General features: G+C 44.6%; 2 protein-coding genes across 3 annotated transcripts in view; one reads left to right on the top strand and one right to left on the bottom strand.

Moving 5' to 3' along the window:
• Positions 1-139: 139 nt before the first annotated feature.
• LOC8052116 (glycogen [starch] synthase) lies at positions 140-21,642 on the top strand. Of its 2 annotated transcripts, XM_040498726.2 has the most exons (15): positions 140-183; positions 342-566; positions 7,064-7,245; positions 7,661-7,852; positions 8,715-8,909; positions 13,506-13,650; positions 13,768-13,885; positions 14,082-14,202; positions 14,279-14,445; positions 16,198-16,390; positions 17,278-17,404; positions 17,469-17,626; positions 19,061-19,162; positions 19,669-19,737; positions 20,270-21,642. In XM_040498726.2, exons 2-15 carry the CDS (start codon positions 437-439, stop codon positions 20,414-20,416), a joined length of 2,046 nt encoding a protein of 681 aa, XP_040354660.1. In that variant the 5' UTR covers positions 140-183; positions 342-436; the 3' UTR covers positions 20,417-21,642. The 2 variants fall into 2 exon arrangements, with proteins under 2 accessions (XP_040354660.1, XP_029829461.1); XM_029973601.4 differs by lacking the exon at positions 140-183 and having other exon boundaries at positions 338-566.
• The window catches only part of LOC8052119 (hsp70-binding protein 1), a 31,495-nt gene continuing 16,711 nt past the window's right edge, over positions 7,115-21,898 (bottom strand). Inside the window, exon 6 of the mRNA XM_029973602.4 lies at positions 7,115-7,224. Coding sequence (XP_029829462.2) covers positions 7,194-7,224 — 31 coding nt within the window. The 3' untranslated portion in view covers positions 7,115-7,193. The remainder of the gene's footprint in view (positions 7,225-21,898) is intronic.

Raw genomic sequence — 21,898 nt, 5'->3', positions numbered from 1 at the left:
AACAAAGTTGCCCAGTTGGTTAAATAATAAACAACACAACTCGATGTTAGAAAATGTTGCCATGCTCAGTATAATTCAACGGTTATAAAATTTTACACGATTAAATAACTGAAGTAATTGCGAAGTTGCGATTTAGTAACTGGAGCAACGTCATGCATCGTTGGTAACGTCCACTGACCAGTGGTAACGACCTATTCTTTCGTTAGCATTCTGTATTCTGTTTCTTTGTTTCTCCCGTCGTGCGACAGCACAAATTTCAAAACACAAAATATGCACCGAGCGAGCAGAAATCAAAATGTGCAAATCGAAACAAAAAGCAGTGCACCTTCCCCCTCCTCCAGATCGGACCGGCGGCGAAGAGAAGCAGCCCCCCTCCGCCGCCACTGCCAAAACCGAAGGTCACCAAGGGGGCCCTCAAATATAAGATCGTCGTGCGATGTCTTCGCGAATTTCTCGGCGATTTTACCGGCTCGAAGGCACAGAGGACCTCCTGCTCGACCGTGGGGCCACCGCGGAGGCCGAGAACCGATGGGTCTTCGAAATATCCTGGGAAGTCTGCAACAAAGGTGATTTTCTCGCTTGCCCAACCCCTCGCCGGCCCGTCTTGACGCATACCACCCGATGCACCATGTAATGCCGGTTTTGCGAAGCCACGCAGACCGGCCCAACTGGCTCGTTTTGCCCGAGTGCTGAATATTGTGAAGCGTAATTTGGGAACATGGACCGTCTCGCGCTCATCAAAAACTGCGTCAAAGTTGCACCTGTTTTCGGTCCAGGTTAATAACCACCGCGAACCTAGCGAGACGTGATGCGAGCTTACTTGTAGTACTCGCATCTTGATGAATGGCGTTACGGCGGCAATTTTTGTATACTTTTTTTTCTTTTCTTTTTTTTTTTTTTTTTTTTGCGAGCGTTTGGCTTTGAACGACGAAAGTTGATAGTTAAGATTGTCGCGTGGGTTTTGTGAACGCCGATTTAGAGGTTTCGCCCTTTTCTAAAGCTCTGGTTAGCTGAGCTCACGATTCAGATGCCTGCTGACACGCCCCCCTCCTCTTGGTGCCTCACTGGCGGTAGCTCCTGTGATCAGGGTCGTTCGGTGGCAGCTCAAGGTCACGGGGACCGTATGTCCTCGCGACAGTGGTCACAAAGTGGATGACATACCGTTCTCGATTTCTGGAAAAAGCCAGTCTTCTTAACCTGGTGCCCTAATTAATTATTATGTGATTTATAGTAAACCAAACCTGTCACAGGGTTATAAAAAAATAAAGGATCGTTCGGCAGTGAGATGGCCGGGTCGTCGTGGAGTAGATGAAATTAATAAAATAGTGCAGCCCCCAGATTAACAAAATTTATTTCATGAAATAGAATAACTGGCAGGCGATAGGGACACACAAGGTGTAAAGTCAGGTAAGCATCTGATAACACAAAGGGCTAGAAACAAAAACAACAAAATTTAAGAAGGGAAACATCTGTCATACAGAGAAACCATACTTACTCTGCAAGGGGAACGCTGCTACGCTTATGCAAATAAAGTATTATTATTATTATTAACAAAAAAAATGGCTAAGTTGCAAAGATACATACTGGAATTGTATGATGATAATACAAGGTGCAAGCGAGTTGGACAAGAATAACTATAATAATCCTTGGAGAAGGGGAACGGGAGGGACAAAGGACAAACGAACACAAATCTTACAGAGCTAGGTGAATGGTGCACCACCGAAAAAATTAGCCTAGTCCTGGTATCGAACCAGGGTCCTCTCCATTTCCATGGGAGCTATACATGATGATTGAAAACCTGAGACTGTGGTTTGAAAAACAGAAAATTGTGAAGTAGAAAGAAAAAGAGACGGACAACGTCTCAAACTCAGCTAAAACCTTTATTGCCTCTACGTCTTATATACACCTCCCCCGGACGTCGAACGTCGCCACCACCACAATGGTTGATCACTGAACTACAAACAATACACCGGAATGACAATACACCAAACCACAGCTAATACATAAAAAAAAAAAAAAAAGTTTTATACAAACAGAAACACAAGGTCGTCACCACCGCACCCGGAAGGACTTCAACGCGGACAATGTAACACCAGCACTTGGGAACACAAAAAGACCGTCTCTAACTTACCCCCCTTCCCCCTGAACTGCACCATGAATCACACACAGTCGCCAACAATGCCCCCCATTACGATCCCGAACCCAACAATGCAAACAACTGCGAAGCAGCCTCCTCCCCTTTTACGTTCACCCCACACTAGGTCTTTACAGTCGAAGAAACTTTCTTGGCTCACTTTTAATTTGCAGTGACGCTTGGCTAATGCAATTTCCCGGTGTTTTTATACGAACAGTTTCTCGCACAACATGTCTCATCTCCTCGCGCTCTTTGTGTACGATTTCTGTCTCTGACCAGTTCGCTGTACATGCATTACACTCCTGGAGATGCCTCGCTAGTTCATATTTTGAAGCGTTAATCCTAAAAAAAGGAAACTTAGGAAAGTTAAGGAGAGACATTTGTACCATACTAAAAGATGAGGAAAAGGAAAGTGTAGTGAAGAGCATCATGTCCCAATCCAAGACGACTCTATGTTTGAAATTCTTTTTAAAAGACCACAAAGTTGGCATGCCTCTCCGAGTTGTTATAAATGAAATTTGCACTTGGCAGAACATTGTCTCTTCTTTTCTCCAACGTAGGTTAGGGCTAATCTCCTTGAAACATTCTCTATCCTTAAGAAATTCAGGAGAGCTTATTGATGTCATGAATAGCAATCACGGTAGGAAGTGTTCAGTTTTCTCAATGGACATAAAGGATCTATATTATTCTCTTGAAAAGAAAAGACTGATGTCGGCGGTAAAGGAACTGTTAGAGCTAAATCTAGTGAAATTTCAGTCAGAGTAGGGAGTGTCGGTAGATGGTTTCCTCATAGTTCTGGACCGATACCTGCAGTCAACAATTATGGGGTATGATGAACGGATGTACGTACAGTCCGTATAGGATCGTCGGTTGCGCCGCGTTTGGCCGAGTTTTATCTCAACACCCTAGACAGAGTTGTGGTTGAGAAGATGAGAGATATGCCCCCAGATGTAGGTTTTGTCTGAAGATACATAGACGATATAATTGTGTGCACTTTTCGAGATAACCTTTCGGATACTCTACAAAATGTAATAAGTCCAGCGGCCCCGGAGCTGCGTTTCACTGGGGAAAAGCCGGAGGAAAATGTCATTTAATTTTTGGATTTACTCATTCATGTGGACAGTGGGCTGTGTTGGGAATATGGGAAGCAGGCACCAAAACCCGTCCTATCGAAGCAGAGTTGTCATTCTAAAATTGTAAAGGCAGGGGTAGTGAAGTCTCTGACCCAGAACACTCTACGAAGGTCATGCATTCATTACATGGAGCAGTCTTTGAAAAGACAATGGGGAAGACTGGAGAGGGCCGGCTATCAAGAATCCTTCATGAAATGGCAGCTTGCTCTACAGATCGAAGATAAGCAAGATAAGCGAAGTGTCAAGAACTTTTGAGGCAGGACAGAAAGAATGTAAAAAAATTCATCGCGACAGATCTGTTCCATGTGTCAGTGGAGTACAGGGCAATTCAAGGAGAGGCTAGGCTCTTTAAATCGACCGCAAAATTTGGTTTCTTAACCTATCGCGCTACGACTTTGTTCGGCGTTGCCCACAAATGGTGCATTTTTTTTTTTCGTAAAATTTGTAAAGAGCGAACTTACCTGAGGAAAAAGTAAAGAAAGAAAAAAGCTTCGCTCCTATGTAAACGCAGTGAAGCCACCGGTCTTCAAACAACACGGCACCGTTTCGCACGGGAGACAAGAGATGGCGCAAGCGGTCGCGACGCCAACTGCCGCCAACGAACGAGCATACGACACCGAGAGCCGGCGTCTTTAGTAGACAAGGAACTGCAGTTCCTTGCTGTTGCCGTGCCTGTTTGTGTTTCTGCGACTGTCGCCGCCTGCGGAACGCGCACCGCTTTTGAGTCGAAAAGATTGTCTGCTAAGACGCCGGCTCTCGGCGCCGTATGCTCGTTCATTGCGCCATCTCTTGCCTGCCGTGCGAAACGGCGCCGTGTTGTTTGAAGACCGGTGGCGTCGCTGAGTTTCCATAGAAGCTAAGCCTTTTTCTTTCTTTACTTTTTCCTCAGGTAAGTTCGCTCTTTGCAAATTTTACCAAAAAAATGCACCATCTGTGGGCAACGCTGCAAAAAGTCGTAGTGCGATAGGTTAAGAAACCGAATTTTGCGGTCGATTTAAAGAGCCTGGCCTCTCCTTGAATCACCCTGTAGTGTATGAAATTCCTTTGGAATGCGGCTTTAAATATGTTGGTCAGACTGCAAGATGCATTAACGATAGGTTGACAGAACATAAACGGAATGTGCGGATTAACGCTTCAAACTCTGAACTAGCGAGGCATCTCCAGGATCAATGCATGTACAGCGAACTGGTCAGAGACAGAAATCATACACAAAGAGCGTGAGGAGACGAGACGTGTTGTGCGAGAAACTGTTCGCATAAAAACACCGGGAAATTGCTTTAGCCAAGCGTCACTGCAAATTGGAAGCGAGTCAAGAGTTTCTTCGACTGTAAAGACCTAGTGTGGGGTGAACGTAAAAGGGGAGGAGGCTGCTTCGCAGTTTTTTGCATTGTTGTGTTCGGGATCGTAATAGGGGGCATTGTTGGCGATTGTGTGCGATTCATGGTTCAGTTCAGGGGGAAGGGGGGTAAGTTGGAGACGGTCTTGTTGTGTTTCCAAGTGCTGGTCTTACATTGTCTGCGTCGAAGTCCTTCCGGGTGCGGTGGTGACAACCTTGTGTTTCTGTTTGTATAACATTTTTTTATGCATTGGTGGCAGTTTGGTGTATTGTCATTCCGGTGTATTGTTTGTAGTTCAGTGATCAACCGTTGTGGTGGTGGCGACGTCCGGGGGAGGTGTATATAAGACGTTGAGGCAATAAAGCTTTTAGCCGAGTTTGAGATGTTGTCTGTCCCTTTTTCTTTCTACTTCACAATTTTCTGTTTTTCAAACCACAGTCTAAGGTTTTTAATCATCATGTATAACTTACATCAGCTCACCTGCACTTTAACCATTTTTCCAGTGGAGCGCTATACCAACTAAGCTAACCAGGAGTTTGACGTCAGTAGAGCAAACGGGTTTTATCGGCTGCCCTTAGTCTAACTTCAACAAGGGTGAACGACCTGCATTTTAAGATTATGATGATAATGCAATTTTTGCAAAGGTGTAAGTGAGCTGGGCAAGAATAACGATTTGTGTTTGACCTCTGCCCCCCCCCCCCTCCCCCCGTTCCCCTTTCCGGGGATTATTATCGTTATAATGAAATTAATTGTTTCCACAGCTGACTAGCCAAAGAAAAACCTCAATACGAAACAGAAAAAACCATTTTGCTTGCAAAAATTTGTCCGAACCGTTTCTGTGAAATGCCGGAGCAAACCACCAGAAGAAAAAACGCCTTAGCTTTAAGATGTGAGGTTCAGTCCGATGTAACTGAAGTTTCCAAAGGTTGATTGGCAGTCAGGATCTGAAGTTGAAGACACGGTTGTCTTCGTCACTGTCAGTCACAGCGTCTTGATCAGTTGGAGGAAATGACACCACACTGCACACAGGCACTCATACCGATAAAAGCCACAAGCTAATGAAGGCAAGCCAAAACAACAAACTAACAGACAATAAAAAAAAAAAAAAAGTGAGCAGAGCTTTGGGTGTTTCCATTGCCATCCTCCGGGAAAAATGGTGCTTATCTAGCGAATTGTGACAAGAACTACAAGCTTAAACTCAATCTGCCCCAAACCTTCTTCAAAAACCTCAGCAGACTAAAAAAAAAGTTTGCCTTCACCAGCACCCAAAGACCTGTGATTGACAGACCAAACAGTCTGCACTGCTTCAACTCGGCTGCCATGAGAGTGAAAAATACAAAGATGTGCACAACAAGAAAGACAGATTACTCATTGCTTGCCCAGCAGACCAAGCTTTAACACTAAATGGTAAAAGACAAACATAGGCTGGCCATAAAAACTAGCTAGGAAACACAAATAAAAACCAGGCCACTGAAGTTCATGAAAAATAATGCATGACACTTCTGCAGATAAAATTAAAAAAAAGAAAAAGAATATTGTACGGTTGAGACCGGTTATAACGAAGTCGGTTATAACGAAATAGCGGCTACAGCAAAGCGATCTCCATTTCCCATTCCCTTTTGCACTTCGTTATAATTGAAGTTGGTTGTAACAAAATAGCGGATATAGCGAAGTGATTTCCGATTCTCGTTGACTTCGTTAATAACCGGTCTCAACTGTACTACTTTTGTAGATAACTCTGCAAGAATGACTCGGCTCTTTTGAAACCTTACAAGAGTTAATCAGCTTGTTCAAAACCTCAGAAATAGACGGCTAATTGGGATAATCTGTAATGATTACAGATGCATTAAGTAAAATAGAAAGACCAGTATTTCCTGAAGCTCTTGTGAAGGGGAGGCAGCCCTTTACAAAAATACTTTATTCGTAAATGTCCATCCCTGTCTGACTATTGTCCAGATGGCAATGTCTTCCAGTTCTGACACACTGTTCATAAAATAATCCGATCCGACACTGTCTAGCTGTCCTGGCCCTTGGTACCTTCTTACGTAGTATTTTGCTACACTGTTAAGGTATTCACATGCTAGGCAAACACCATAAAACAAGGAGTACTATGGTGTGTTATAGCCCTCAGCTTAAAGTTGGAGTAAATGTGACCGCAAAATCGTGACCACGTTTGGTGCGGCAACATGGCCGAGAACTGTCTTGCACGCATCCCATGTCCAGCTGGAGGTATCTACACAATTGTCAGGTCCAAGGCTGTCCTGGACAGTGTCATTGGTACTTTCTTAGATAGCATCTTGAAACATTGCTCAGATATTCACACATTATGAAACAAGTAGTTTTATGGTGTGTCGTGACACTCAACTTCAGAATGGAGTAAACATGTCTGCAAAATCTTGACCACTGTTTGGTATGGCAATATGGCTGACAACTGTCTGGCATGCATGTCCTGTGTCCAGTTGGAGGCATCTACACAGTCATCAGGTCCAAGGCAGAGGTGACAGTGGAGGAGTTGGGTGACCAGTTCTGTCTCATAGGGCCTTACAATGAAAACCTGGTGCGCACCGAAGTGGAGGTCCTGGAGCCGCCTTACAGTATCTTCTGGAACAGCGTCAAGGCCCTGAAGGAACAAGGCATCAAGGTGAACTCTTGGTACTTTGGAAGCGACGACAGCAAAAGGTTTTTTTCGGAATGCTCTCTACAAGGTGTCTCCGAGAGAGTATGCAAGCATGCAGTAATTTGCCGACATGGGTAGCGCGACAAAATGACGAGTAACAGTGCCAAATAATTAAGATGTCACTCGTAAATTCTTTTTCACGTTGCTGGCGAAATTAATTAAAGGTTAAATGGTAGACAAGGACCAGTACATAAAAATTGGCATTGGCAACGTCGCCCGTAGAAGCCAGCCACAGATGATGATAATGCTAGACTTCTTCGCTCTGCCACTAACTGCTATGCTACTGTGAGTATGATCTTAGTTGCGTAAATATTTTACAGTTGATGACCCTCCCAGACAGGAATTACGTTAATGTAGCGCTACCTGTTCACTTTTCCAGGTGGTGTATGGGCGGTGGCTAATTGACGGCTACCCGCAAGTGCTGCTGTTCGACATTGGGTCGGCGGCGTGGAAACTGGACGAGTGGAAGAGGGATCTCTGGAATACATGCAACATTGGGGTTCCCTGGCACGACCGGGAGTCTAACGACGCCATCATATTTGGCTACCTAGTCGCATGGTTCCTCTCCGACGTAAGTAAACTCGCAATCCAAAATTCATTCTTGACCAGTGTACCAAAATGCAAGGAGGGGCAAGCCGATCAGCGGCTGTCGAGGCAGCAAAGTGCGCGTCATCATTGGTGGGAACTGGGGGTTAACAAAAGCACGCAGGCGCATTTTGTGGGCAAACAAACGCACAAGGTGCAAAAGAAGAGAAGACGAACTTGCACGCCATATCTGGAAGAGGTCTCTCGGTTCTGGCCCGGCTTTGAGTTGAACCGCAGCCCGAGCTTGAACATCAAATTTATTGACTAACTGCATCATTCAGACTTTATGATTGATTTGAGATTGCACAACGTTGTGTCAGGGTAACAGGGTCTCCGATGAAGTATTTACGCGTGCCTCAATTTCTACTGGGGTCCGACTATCGGAACATTTGTGGCTCAAAATAGGGTTCCATCACATGCAACGACGATGATGAACTTGAGATATTTGAGAGGCAACAAGTTGTCCGAGGCACATCTTGTCTATAGAAGTAATTGAATTCATTGAACATAAATTATGATTACCGAAAATATGCTTCCTTACAAATCCTTGAATGCATTGTTACAAGGAACAAGGAGTCAAACCTCCTAAATGTACCTTCTGGTGTCTCTGATGCTGCATTCTTTTGTGCTCTTCAGTGGTTTGGGTTCGACTTTGTTAGTTTTTCTCAGGAAATATATGTGGCTTTAGGATGAAAAGTTATATTTGGTTGCTGCCTATCATCATAATTTAGCGCTTCCCCTCGAATGGGATGCATTGAGATGTGCCCGCAAGGTAGTACTAGTATATGCTACCTGCCAGTACGATTGGGCGGACGTCTTGCAAACCAAGCGCCACGTTGTTCTTTCAGTTCATGAAGGCAGTGACAGCGGAGAAGGGCCCGCCATTTGTGGTTGCTCAGTTCCACGAATGGCTAGCCGGCATTGGGCTGATGCTCTGCCGCACCAGGCACCTGGACGTTGCGACAGTCTTCATCACGCATGCCACGCTCCTCGGAAGGTACCTCTGCGCTGGCAACGTGGATTTTTACAACAACCTCGACAAGGTAAGGGCGTTGCGCACGGTGCAGTTGTGAGGCGTAATTTCAGAGAAATTTTGCTTTGACTAGATCACGGGAAAGGTAAAAGCGTGAAGGGATGGAGGCATTTTTCGTGACGTTGGGAATGCACAAAACATGTGTCGGTGAGCCTTCGATTTTCCTCACCAAAAAAGGAAATGGAACTACCTGAAAGAATGCCGCAGAGACATAACAATGCAGGTTTGAGTACTTTTGATAGCGGAAATCGCAAAAAAAAAGTTTTTCTATTCTTTATGTTTTTTTACTTCTCTCCCCTTTTTTCTTCTTCCTTCTTTTCTCCGCTTCCGTGTGGAAGGAAAGATAAACAGTTGCTAGTTTGCGCACATTTCTGTTTGTTGCATTGCCTTTCTCGTCTCGGTGTCGTTGATTGTAATCCCTTGCAGCGCAGTTTAATCGAGGAAGGTGAGGAAGCGTACAATGCTGTCGAAGCTACTGGTGTGAATGTGTGGATTCTTCATGGGAGTATGTGCAAATGATGCACTACATAAAGCCTCATGGCTGTGTTGGCAGCATTTTAGCAAATATATCTTTGAAATGAAGTACTGCTATTGGCAACGAAATGTTTTGGTGGCGCTGGTAGGTTGCGAGCAGACGATGCGCAATGTCAAAGCACGAAGTGGCAATGTTAGTTTTCATCTGTGCGGATTAAATACAGTTTATTTTTCAAAGAAACATGTATAACACTTCTGTGAGTGATCTTTCTAATGAATAACAGTGCCTCAAAGTTGCTTATTATATTAAAAAAACTTTCAAATGTTTAGAAACCAAGCCTGGAACTTCATATTACAGCTTGCGCAGCGTGCAGCCTCCCTGATTCTTTTTTTTTCGGATCTGTGGAGGCTGCTGTACAAGAAGGTTTTGCATTCACCAGAGCAAATTTCGTGCTGTCTTCTTAAAGGGATACTTCTACGAAATTTGAAATATACCCATTGTGTTCAGAAATGGGCTGAATATAATCCACAATATCCATAAAGGATAATTGCACGTTTGTATTTTGAGTCTGATGGCTGTATTTATCGTTATAAACAGCCCACTCTGGCAAGCGCTCGGAGAGCAGCCAGCGCGTCACATTCGGCAAAATCGTGACATAGTCTGCTTAGGATGAGCAAAGCTGTGGCAAGGCTGACGTTATCGGGATGTTTTAGCCGTTCCAGCCACCGAAGGGGTCGAAGCACGGCAGCGATCGGGCCGTCGCAACTAACCCCAAATCTGCTTTTGTATGAATTTTGATTGACAGGTTAATCTTCTATAATTTTGTAAAGGGAGAATAGCGACGTCTGGGACGCACAAAAGAGAGTTTCGTTGAGAGGGGAGTTCCTCCCTCCCCTCTTTTCTTGTGCTGGCCGTAGAGCTGTCAGGATGACGTCACAATCAAAGCATGTATAGTACATGGCGAGACAGTTATCATCACTACCTGTCAAGGTTCCTAGACGGTCATTACAATTGAGGCTTTAGTGCCATCCACCAGGTGCTCTTTGCTAATCGTTTAATCTGTTTTAAAATTCCCTTTTAACAAGATATTGGTGTGTCTGATGTGATACTGCTCCTTTGAACACTTGTAAACCCAAAAAATAAGCTCCGAAATTTCGTTGTAGTATCCCTTTAAGGCTTATTCAAATGATGCATATTTTCAACGCGCCATAGTTTAGTGAAACCAAGATTTAGCGAAATCGGCCTGTTCACACGTGGAGTTTGATGCGTGAAACCTGTGACTTACGAGAATCTCGCCAAACCTTGTCATCTGCACCGGGAATGTCGAGCGTTTTCCATCAAAATGATATGAAGTATGCACAGCGTGAAGAAACAGTTTGCTTTATTAATACCACTCCATAAACTTCATTAGATCTGGCTCACTGGGCTTTCTAAGCCCGTCAAACCCGGAAAAGACTGCGAACGTCAAAGAACAGGTGGATATCTGGAAGCATTTCGGACATTTTTGCACCGCTAAAAGAAAGCTATCCCGTCATCATGTTTATATGCGGTGATTGCACTCATTGCGATTGTTGATGCACTGCACCACCAACCCGTACTGCTAACATACATTGCTCATATGCACTGCTCCTCCGCTTGTCGCTCGCCGCCATGTTGGCTTTTCTTTTCGGCTTTGGCTCGGATATATCGGCCAAAAATCGGACTCCTCCAAAAGCTCGCTCCGCCTCGAAAGTCGGACGTCGTAGCGAAGTCGAGCCGCCATTGGCAGCGTCCGCATTTCTCCTTCAGGTGATTGACAGGCCTTCGTGAAGTTTCAGTAAAAGATTGCTCCAGAAGCAAGGAAATGCGCCACTTTTTCGGTCGCAAACAACAGGGGAAATCTGTTTCCCGAAACCTAGTTTCGCGACACAAGATTCGCCAACAAGATGCATGGTGTGAATAGGCCTTTAGCTGTGCATGCATGCACAGTTGTGTTGAAAAGCGCCGCACACTTGTTTTAGCTACATTGAGCTTGCCTATACGGACGCTTCTATCCAAATGTACCTAACTCGACAGTTGCTGACGTGCAAATGTTTGTCAGCAACTGAGGCTTAGCTCCTCCCGTATCGAATACATGGCAAAGAAGTTTGTCACATCGCGACTTCTGCTTAAAAGAAAAGCAGAAATTTTTATAAATTCTTAAATTGTCGGACACGGCCCGGCAAATTCAGGCGACTGATTAATTTGTTCTATTCAGCCTCTACAAAGAATTGTTTACAAATTCAAAGTTGCTCGCTAAGAAGGGCATCACGTATTAGGGTCTGCAAAATTAAACATACAAACGGTAGTAATTCATAGCAGGTGTATACCTCATTCTTTGGGACGCTGAAGTGTCACCGAATTACTAGATTTAAGACTTCAATTGCGAGGGGTTCTCGCAGGTCGACCGAGTGAATAAGCAGGGATTCAATTGAAAGGACTCCAGAAGCCAGCCACTGTTTCTTCCTGCCAGTTATTTTGAGGAAATGTTTGTTTACTGGTTTACAAAATTCAAAGAAGAATTAACTTGGAATTAATAAGAGACCAGCACTCGCAGAACAGACTAGAACCAAGATGATACAGAGTCTCTCTCACTGAAGTGTTTGCCACACACGTGAGAAGTTCTCGAGTTTTGCTTCCCTATTTTCAATCTGATGAGACATTCCTGTCTCAGTTTTACTTTGTTTGAATCATAATAAAAAAAGAACACACCCGTCTGCCATGGTAGATGTTGTGGGGTAAAGTGCTGGATATTGTATCTTCATCATCCAGCTTTTTGTACTGGGGTAGAGAGCAGCCCACCACCGTCCCAGCGCTTCGACACCTTAGCGCCAAAAAGTGTTTGATAGCACGACGGTTTGGTAAAATGTCCTATTACAAATATCACTTCACCGAATAAACACAATGCATTAAACAGGCTTTGCCGCGCGTCGCCCAAACGGCGCATGAAGCGAGCTGACGAGTCAAGTGGTCCAAGACCTGCGCGGTCTGTCCCAGTCTGTCCTACCCGTAACGTCACAAATGACGATGATGATAGGTAGAGAAGCGCCCCTGGAGTTCGTGCACGCCGCCAGTATGCGCCAGAGAGGGTTTTAGTGCCCATTCTTGTCCACTGAACAATCGATAATAAGGGAGCTGCAGCTTACTGTGATCATCAACACGACTACCATGACTTGTGCTGCGAGAACCAGGACGGTTGCCACAACTTTTATATCAATCACCAATTTGCTTTCACCCCAAAACTTCTCTTTAATTAACGCACACATCTCAAATATAGCAATTGCGGTCACTGTAGCCAAATCAATTAAGTGTGCAGCGGCCTAGGCGAGCAGTTTTGGCTGTAAGCAACATGGACACCATAGGATTAAGTTAACTATCTTAGGAGCACATAATTGTAACAATCGGTGAAAAAAATGAAAGACGTTTACAACTCCCTGTAATGCCGAATTAGAACGCAGCTCTTGAGGAGGAGTGGAGGGTACGGAGAGGGGGGTTCGCCCCTCCTCCATACCCTCTCCTCCCCCTCCTTCATCCTCCTCTCATTTTCGCCTCCGCATCCCTCCCTCATAACTCTTGTGAAGGTCGTGACCTTCACGAGTGAAGGTCACGTGAAGTTTGTGACCTTCACGTGACCAGTGAAGGTCACATGACTCACTGGTCATGACCTTCACGAGTGACTTTTGTGACGTCATTATGGGAAACGTCCCATAATGCAACGCGCGGTTATGCCGACGGCGACGCTGCTCAAGCTGGAAACGGGTGTCTAAGAGTTGCGCTTTAAAAAGACCTAGTGCATGGGCTAGTTGGTGATATGCAAACTTACTGAAATCTCTGACCAAGGAAGCTGAGATGAGTCATAGAAAGTAAGGAGGTACATGCGGTGGCATCACTACGGTCAGCGGCACCCGGAGCAGTGGCCCACCACAATTCCCCTTTCCCCCCCTCCCCCTCCCCTCACTGCCCAGCTGCACCCGGGGCGGTCTGCCTCCCCCCCCCCCCCCCCCCCCTTGTTACGCCACTGGGTACATGCAGTATGTGCACACGTTCTCTTTTCTTTAACACTCAGTTCGGGAATTTTAATGCATTCAATATTTCTTTGGTACTTGATTGCAGTTCAGTCTCGACAAGGAAGCGGGAGACCGAGGCATCTATCACCGCTACTGCATGGAGCGAGCGGCTTGCCACAGCGCGCACGTCTTTGCCACCGTCTCCGAAGTGACTGCCATGGAAGCTGAGCACTTGCTGAAACGAAAGCCAGGTGCCTGATCTCAAGCTTTCATCCCTAATCAGTGCTGTCACTTAGCAAGTTGTTCTTCCTACTTGTAAAGTGCAAAGGTCCATTTTCGCCAGTGTTGCAACGGGGGTCTCCTTACAGATGCTATCACGCCAAACGGCCTCAACGTCAAAAAGTTCAGTGCCTTGCACGAGTTCCAAAATATGCACGCCATTGCCAAAGAAAAGATCCACGACTTCGTACGGGGCCACTTTTACGGGTAAGCCTTCGCTCTTGAATCTAAAACGATCCCGAACAATACTTGCTCTCCAACCCGGGCAAACAGTAATCAGAGTGGCAAAATCAAAAGGGCCATGCATAGACATTTTGTGATGCCATTTCTGGGGGCGCAGCTAGGGTCCCGGTAGCTTTGACTTTATTTTCTTGTAACGTCGAATCTATTCGGCACCTCTCAGGCACTATGACTTTGACCTGGACAAGACTCTGTACTGCTTCATTGCGGGTCGCTACGAGTTCTCCAACAAGGGGGCCGACCTGTTCATTGAGTCCCTGGCTCGCCTCAACCATTATCTCAAGGTAATGACGACGTCTGCCTGCTGTGCTGCGTACAAACTGATTGTGTCACTTCCTTTTGATTCTTCTCTCGATGCAGTCTTCGGGAAGTGAAGTCACGGTCATAGCCTTCCTCATCTTCCCTGCCAAAACCAACAACTTCAACGTTGAGTCGTTGCGTGGACAAGCCATCTCTAAGCAGCTGCGCGACACCGTGCAGCAAATGCAGTCAACGATCGGCAAGCGGATGTTTGAAATCTGCCTGTCGTAAGTTTTCAGAAACTGGTTTAGCTCATTTTAATGTAGCAGTATTTTTAACATTGGCCATCTACATTGTTTTTTGTGTGCCTGTGTCTCGAGGTACAAAAGGGCAGGTATAAAAAAACATGCTGTGTAAAACTGGGTGTCGGGCCGAATTTGGGAGAAGTAAGACTGCTTGAAATTGTCTCTTGAACCGAAATGTGAATGTTACGGTAGTGTTTGAAGAACTCGGTAAAGATGCTTTTGTGTCTACCAAATGTCTCTCACAAAAAAATGCAACCTCGCTACACTGGTGGAGCATTCATTGTATAAAGGCGCAATGGGTGCTTGCAAAATGACGAGAATCCATGCACTTCTGTAAATCGACGTCGGATAAAGGCAATTTGGCCTGGACAGTACACGACCAAGCTCCCCGTGTCGACCGGGTTTACATCACAGAGACTGGGTAACTGCGCATATGGATTCGAAACTTCTCTCGGCGATTTCTTCTTTGCCGACAATTGAACTGTAATGTTAAGTTGGGCTAGTTGGTTAAGCATATTAATAGATAACACGAAGGGCAGACAAGGACACAAAGAAAGACAAGACTATTGATACCCTTCTAATTGCATTAAGGTGCTAGTTGTGAGCAGGCTGTTCACAATGGTTATATGTTAATTGTAGCAGTGTCATGGGTTCTGCTTTATGAAAATCGGAAGCATAAAACATTGAATGTGATCTGCAAGGAATTCTAGAAACTCGTAAGTAAATGCAACTATAAGTATACAGATGAATCAATTATTCCATTCACGACCTTGTGCAGAAACTTCAAATTGTCTTATTCTTCAGTTATGCAATAAATCTATTTTCATCAATCTGCATATTCTATCATAACTGTGGTAATAATCTAAATAAAAGTAGCGATCAGAAAGTATGCAAGTGAATTTTGTTTGAAAAAGCTCGATGATACATGAATTTGTAACTCCAATACAGTTCCACACCACCCAGGGTGTATTCAATACGACTATGCACGAGTGAGCAAAACGAACATAAAAAACAAAGTGAATTCGAAAAATTGCGTGATAAACGTGCAATGGCTCCCAAAACTTTGCAAGATGCATTCGTTATAGCAATGACATGGTGATTGAAATTAAATACAGGATCCATATACACTCCCACATCTCCAATCACAGAAACCCGAGCAATAGCGTTGTCGTCTAATATACGAGAAAGGCTCACAGTATCGCGCGTTCCCGAAAATGACAATTTTTGTCTTTGTCTCATTCAAAACAAGGGCATTCAGAGAACACCACGCCGAAATTGAATTTACATCACGCTGTAGATGCTCGCAGTCCTTTACCGCATTAACCACACTAAACAACCTAATGTCGTCAGCAAATATAGTCTAAACTCGTTACAACAGACCCGGTTACAACAGACGTTTGGATATAACATACCGATTTGTGAAGTTCGTTTGGTTTTCCTCTATGTACCATTGACTGAACTTCATACCTGCATTCAACATACTCCTTTTACAACTGACCGAAATCTTGGTCAAAATCAAGGTCTGTTATAACGAGATTCGACTGTACCAGCAATTGCGCTCACTTTTGCGGAGGGAACGCCGGAGAGGAGGAAAGCACCAATTGGGTGGCGAGCAGAGAGCCTTGTGGGAGGGACTTGTCCTGCTTTTCTTAACCTGCAAGACTATAGGTCTTTACATCCTCGTCTGTCCTTTGCACAATTAATGTTTAATATATTACTTGTGATTGGCCGCAGGGGCAAGATCCCGAAGGGGGAGGAGCTTATCTACTCTGAGGACCTAGTTCGGCTCAAGCGCTGCATCTACGCTTCTCAGCGCACGACGTTGCCGCCCGTCTGCACGCACAACATGCTCGATGACTCGTCGGACCCCGTGCTTTGCCACATCCGGCGCTGCCAGCTCTTTAACCGGAGAGAAGACAGGGTCAAGGTGAGGTGGCGGGTCGTTGGCACTGCGACGCCTTTCTTCTCGAAATTGGTTTCTAAACCGTGAAGCAAAGTTGCGAGCTCTTATGGTTCATTCTGTGTATCTGCATGTTTTTCCTTACTAGACAGCCTTTTTCTTTATGGATTCTTTCCTGCTAGCTTACCTGTCGTGCAACTGATGTGGAATACTGTAAACGACTTATTTTTCGCTGGCTCATTATTTCGCGATTTAGGTAAAAGCTGAAGTTCTGGGATAATTCGCGGGTTCTAATTTTCGCGACGCGGTGGGATCTCAATATAGATTCAAATGTGTTTACATTTTACCAGAATTGTTCGCGGGACTTATGTTTCGCGAATTGTGGGCAATTCGTGAAATTCGCGAAAATTAGGTCCTTGCGAAAATTAAGTCGTTTACGGTATTGAGATTTCAACTTTTTACAAATCCTGCATTTATATATAATGATATTTGTTGGTCCTCGCCCTTTCTATAAGCGCAACACAATGAAAACAAAAATCGTTGCTGGATCACGGAAGCTTAGCAAAAGAAAATGTACTACGAGAACCCCAGACATGTCAGCCGGTGGCAATGTGCTAAAGGCCAAGTGAGGCCGTGGTACCGAAGGACGGAAGGCCTGCAGTAAAACTACTAAACAGTGGAAGGACGAGCCATGACCAGGACTTGGTGTTCATGCGAACTGCTGATGACCATAATGAGCAAGGTCGCCCTTGCTGCGGTCATGACTCGGCTTGCCACTGTCAGGTAGCACAGCAGAGCTCGGGCACTGCAGTCTAGCTGGTCTTTTATCGCATTTCTGCCGACTTGATTGAAGACTTGCTTGCTCCATACTTTGGACAAGAAGGTTCTTCCAAGAAGCCATCTCCTTGCACCAGGTCATCTTCCACCCGGAATTCCTGTCTTCAACGAATCCACTGTTCAGCATGGACTACGAGGAGTTTGTGAGAGGCTGCCATCTAGGGATCTTTCCCTCTTACTATGAGCCTTGGGGATACACCCCTGGTAAGTAAGCTCCCCAGAAGACCCGCCACAAACGATACCGACCTGCTCACCCTGTCCTTTGCAGCCGAGTGCACCGTCATGGGCATACCCAGCGTCACAACCAACCTCTCTGGCTTCGGCTGCTTCATAGCAGAGCATGTAGCCGACCCAATGTCGTACGGAATCTACATAGTCGACAGGAGGTTCAAGAGTGCGGAGGAGTCCGTGCAGCAGCTGGCACAGGTATGGAAGAAAACTTTCTGCCCTAGGACCACAAACATTTTACCGCTGCGGTCAATATTCGCCTATGCCATTCCCCTAGTTGCAATATGAAGTCTGCTAGTTTGAGGCCAATATACTTGGGTCTGGCAAAGAGATGTTATTTAGCACTTTCCTGCTTCGTTTATATTCTCCAACTAATTCTTGGTTTTATCTTTTATTATATTTATATACAAGGTATTTGATTGAGGAGCCTACCATGTTTTTCACACTGCATGAATAAGCTAAACATTGCAGGCAGGTCAGACTTTTGCCCAAATGCAACATAAGTTAGGATTAGTAGATGGCAAAGTTACTCAACATCTGTAGATTCAAAACGTGAAAACAATCTTCAGAAATCTGCTGCGAGAAATCGGTGGGTGTCATTTGCAGGAGACTCAATCAATCTCCATTCTTCATTTCATTTCATTTATATATCCTTAAGAGCCCGATAGAGCATTACATAAGGTAGGGATGTGAGCAAATATAATATAAATAATTTGAAACACAAAAAACAAAGTAAAACAAAAGTAGAAACAATAGTAACAAAAAGCGCATACAATGACACTCTGGGTAGGACTGACTGGCAGAAAATGGACGGATCTGAAATAAGTACTATATCCTCGGGGAGGGAGTTCCAGATAGTTATAGCCTGTGGAAAAAATGACGTATTAAAGGCTAGTGTTTGGCCTGGTATACATTTGATGCAGTGACTGTGGTTGAGGCGAGATTATATCCTATCTGGAGGTAAAAGAAGGGTGTCATTTGGACTTGTGTTTTTGTGGTAAAATTTATGTATTCGGAAAGTTAGTCTGCAGTCAGATAGTAATGGAAGTTATAGGGCTTGTTCAAGTTGTGTTACACTGACGTCGTAGGAATATGTAGATGTAATAAATCAAGCTGCACGGTTTTGGATTGCTTCAAGGTTATCAGCGAGGTAGGGTTGTGATATGTGCCAGATGGACGATGCATATTCTAGTTTTGGATGGACAAATGTTATGTAGGCCAGTTTTCTCAGGTGAGAGCGTGCTGTTTTCAGATGGCGCTTTAAGTATTTAAGGGTGAGTGATGCTTCAGCTGTAACGGTGTCAATATGCTGAATCCATGAGAGGGAGAGTACCAAATGAACACCAAGGTACTTATATAGCAATTATGCAATGCCAGTTACAACGCCACTTAGAGAGTATGGATAAATAATAGATTTGTTCCATGTGAATGATATAAGTTTGCTTTTCTCGTGGTTAAAAGGCATAAGCCATTTATCGCACCAAGCATCAATTTGTGTTCGGTCATTTTGTAGAGTGAGATGACCTGAGAGATTTGAGACTGGATGGTAAATAACTCAGTCGTTGGTGAAAAGTCTGATTTTTTAATTGGTGTGACAGCGCTTGCAAACAGCAATGTTCCGTCTTGTTCCAGTACATGTTTGACTTTTCGTGCCTGTCTCGGCGCCAGAGGATCATCCAGAGGAATCGGACGGAACGTCTAAGTGACCTCCTCGATTGGAAGAACCTTGGAATAGTAAGTGCATTCATTGAGGTTCTCACTTTCGGTGAGGTTTACTCCCCGTGATAGCACAGTGCGAGGATATGAACTTTTTATTATTTGTTGCTTGTTCACAGAAATGTACAACAGAAACCGTTAGTAATTCTACTATCTCAGAAGGAAGAGTGCATTTAATTGGCTCAACATTTTCAAATGTTTGAAACCTCATTATGAAAAAAAAAAAGTTGTAACAAGCTTTAACGAGGCATTAACCACAACTAATCACCGTGACCTCTTTGGATGCCATATTAGGTTGCACCCCTTCATTGTTGTCGATTAACTTTTTTTTTTATGGAGAAAAAAAAAAACACGACTGTAGGAAACATTTTTTAAGGGAATCTTGACACATCATTTAAACACCTTGCAAGGTAAAAAAAAAGAATTTGCGTGTGTGTGTGTGTGTGTCAGTTCTTTCTATTTTTTTATTGAAGACCTGAAGACCCAAACATTGTGTTTGAGCCTCGAATGTCTTGCTTCCACAGTACTACCGGAAGGCACGGCAGATGGCGCTGCACAAAACACACCCTGAACTGCTTGAGAGCGACCTGGGGGTGAGTGTCACGAAACTTCCCACCCAAGGGCTTTTATAATATATCTGGCAAACATACAAACATTTATTTATTTTCTCCATTCTTCAGTTTTTTGTTTCCACTGGAAAAAAATTGCTTTCCTTCCTTCATGAAAGTATACCAAAAAGTGGCATGTCTGGTGGCACAAAACTGGTTCCCCCATCTGGTGATCTGGTGGCACCAGAGGGCTCAGTGTTTCTCTCGCCTGCCTACGACAGCTTATATTATCTCGTACCAGCCTGGTGCTGCATACATAAGTGGTATGATCAAGAGCGTGCGGCACAACCTAAGACACACTGTGGGTTGTCGGACAAGCCTTCGAAGGTCTTTTTTAAATGCACGGCATTCTTAGCGTGAGCTCTTATTGTTTTTGTGCTTGCGAGATGTAGCCCGAACGGTGACACGGTGACAATGCGTCAATGTGTTTTTTTTTTTTTTTTGCCGACAGCAGAAATGGTCACATCTGAGAACTGGCTCTTCTCCTTTGCACCCCCTTCCCCTCCGAATGTTTCAGTCCTCCAAGCTGCAGCTCCGCTACCCCAGGCCCATGTCCGAGCCGCCATCCCCCAGCGCCTCGCGAACGTCCACCCCGGCCCCGTCGGAGCACGGGAGCGATGAGGAAGAGGATAGTGATGAGGGGGAAGAGCTCAAGCACACATGAGCTCTCCAGTCCCCACCTCCGCCCCCTTCTCCCACTCCATTCCCCACCCCCCTCCCATTGTTGTTGGATATTCTGGTGGGTTTTTCTTGTCCATCTTTCTATTCCTCATCCGACGGCATTCAGAAATGAACTCGGTGAGTGTGGGTGCGGTGGCTGAAACTTCTTGCCCTGTGGCTAGTGCACTGGCCTCTCTCCCTTTCCTTCTCTTAGTTTAGTGTTGCTGGCACCGGCTTCTTCTCCTGGTGAACTGGAATGAACTGGCGTGATAGTGGGTTTGATTGCTGAGAAATCTGGTTATCGTCGCAGATGCAGTTAACAGGTGTTCCTTGGACAGGTGGTGGAACGGTCCCTAACTGAAACAAAATCGAAGAGCCTCTCTTGCCTGGCAAGGGAGCTTAGGAAAGAGTTTCTGCATCCCAGTACGCAGTCAAGACTCGGCGTTTGTCGTGGCTCTTCGTCTGTTGTCGTGGACACTTAAAAGACGCAGTACGTGACGGATGAACAGAGAAGTAGAGAAGCGTCGCATTTCGGAGTTATTTTTTTTGTGCGAAGGCACGAAAGACATACTTCGTTAAAAATCTTGCCGCTGGCCCATGTTGTTTTGTATAAAAGTTGCCAAGCACTTTTATACAAAAATGTTTCAATTGCTTTCGGAGAGGCTGAATAATGTTTGTGCTCGCAGACTGTTACAAATTTTATGGGAACGGGCTGCTGAATTGTCGATAGATTGTGGAACATTTGATTTGGGACTTTTGTTTAATCTGAGCATCCCTCGTTCATTTGAGATTTTAACCTTCGATGCCGGGTCTCTATTTGTTTCAACAACAACAAGCTGGCACGATCGTATTTTTTTTTTTTTTCTCTTTGGTATGGGTTTTGAGCTGGATGTTTGATTCTCAAGTCTTTTGGCTTGTGCAGCCTTTATACTAATATTTGTTTTATACATTCTAACAACTTTGTGCCATACGTTTTTGACTGTCGAATTAGGTTTAGAACTATTACTATATATACAAACAAATACAAGTGGATCTGTATTTTTTGTGCGGCTTTGGGAATGCCTGTCGAACTCCAGTGTGCAAGTGTTGTCCCGCGAAGGGATGTGTACTGCTAGTATGTATTTACAACAAAAGTGGAAGCTAAGCTATTCTCGTACATGGGTTCCAGGTGAAGAGATTTGTCCATTTCTATCTTAAAGTGACCTAGGGTGACAATAAATTTTCTAAGTATGTCCGTGTGGTTTCTTCTCAAAAGGTCAAAGCATGTTGGCCTATGCACAAAGGGTCTGTACGCATTCCTGTACAAGGGCTGTTCTGTCTGAATCAAAGATGCCAATCTGCTTGTCAGTTTACAATAATTTCGTTGCTGCTTATAAAATACAGTAATTGTCACCAATTTTTCGCTAGGTAAAAGCAGTTTGCAGCATATACATAGAGAACTAATGATCTGTCTAGTTTCAATTTTGTCTAATAAAAACGGAAGACA

Source organism: Ixodes scapularis, unplaced genomic scaffold (assembly GCF_016920785.2).
Source record: "Ixodes scapularis isolate PalLabHiFi unplaced genomic scaffold, ASM1692078v2 PGA_scaffold7__128_contigs__length_106722199, whole genome shotgun sequence".
Lineage (NCBI taxonomy): Eukaryota > Metazoa > Arthropoda > Arachnida > Ixodida > Ixodidae > Ixodes > Ixodes scapularis.
The sequence above is the reverse complement of the archived record's forward strand: the minus strand, read 5'-3'. Positions and strand labels throughout refer to the sequence as shown.

Coding starts and splice junctions, on each gene's coding strand:
- LOC8052116 (XM_040498726.2), top strand. CDS start 437: ATGTCTTCGCGAATTTCTCGGCGATTTTACCGGCTCGAAGGCACAGAG. Junction 17,405..17,468: donor GCCTTGGGGATACACCCCTG/GTAAGTAAGCTC, acceptor TGTCCTTTGCAG/CCGAGTGCACCGTCATGGGC. Junction 19,163..19,668: donor ATTGGAAGAACCTTGGAATA/GTAAGTGCATTC, acceptor TTGCTTCCACAG/TACTACCGGAAGGCACGGCA.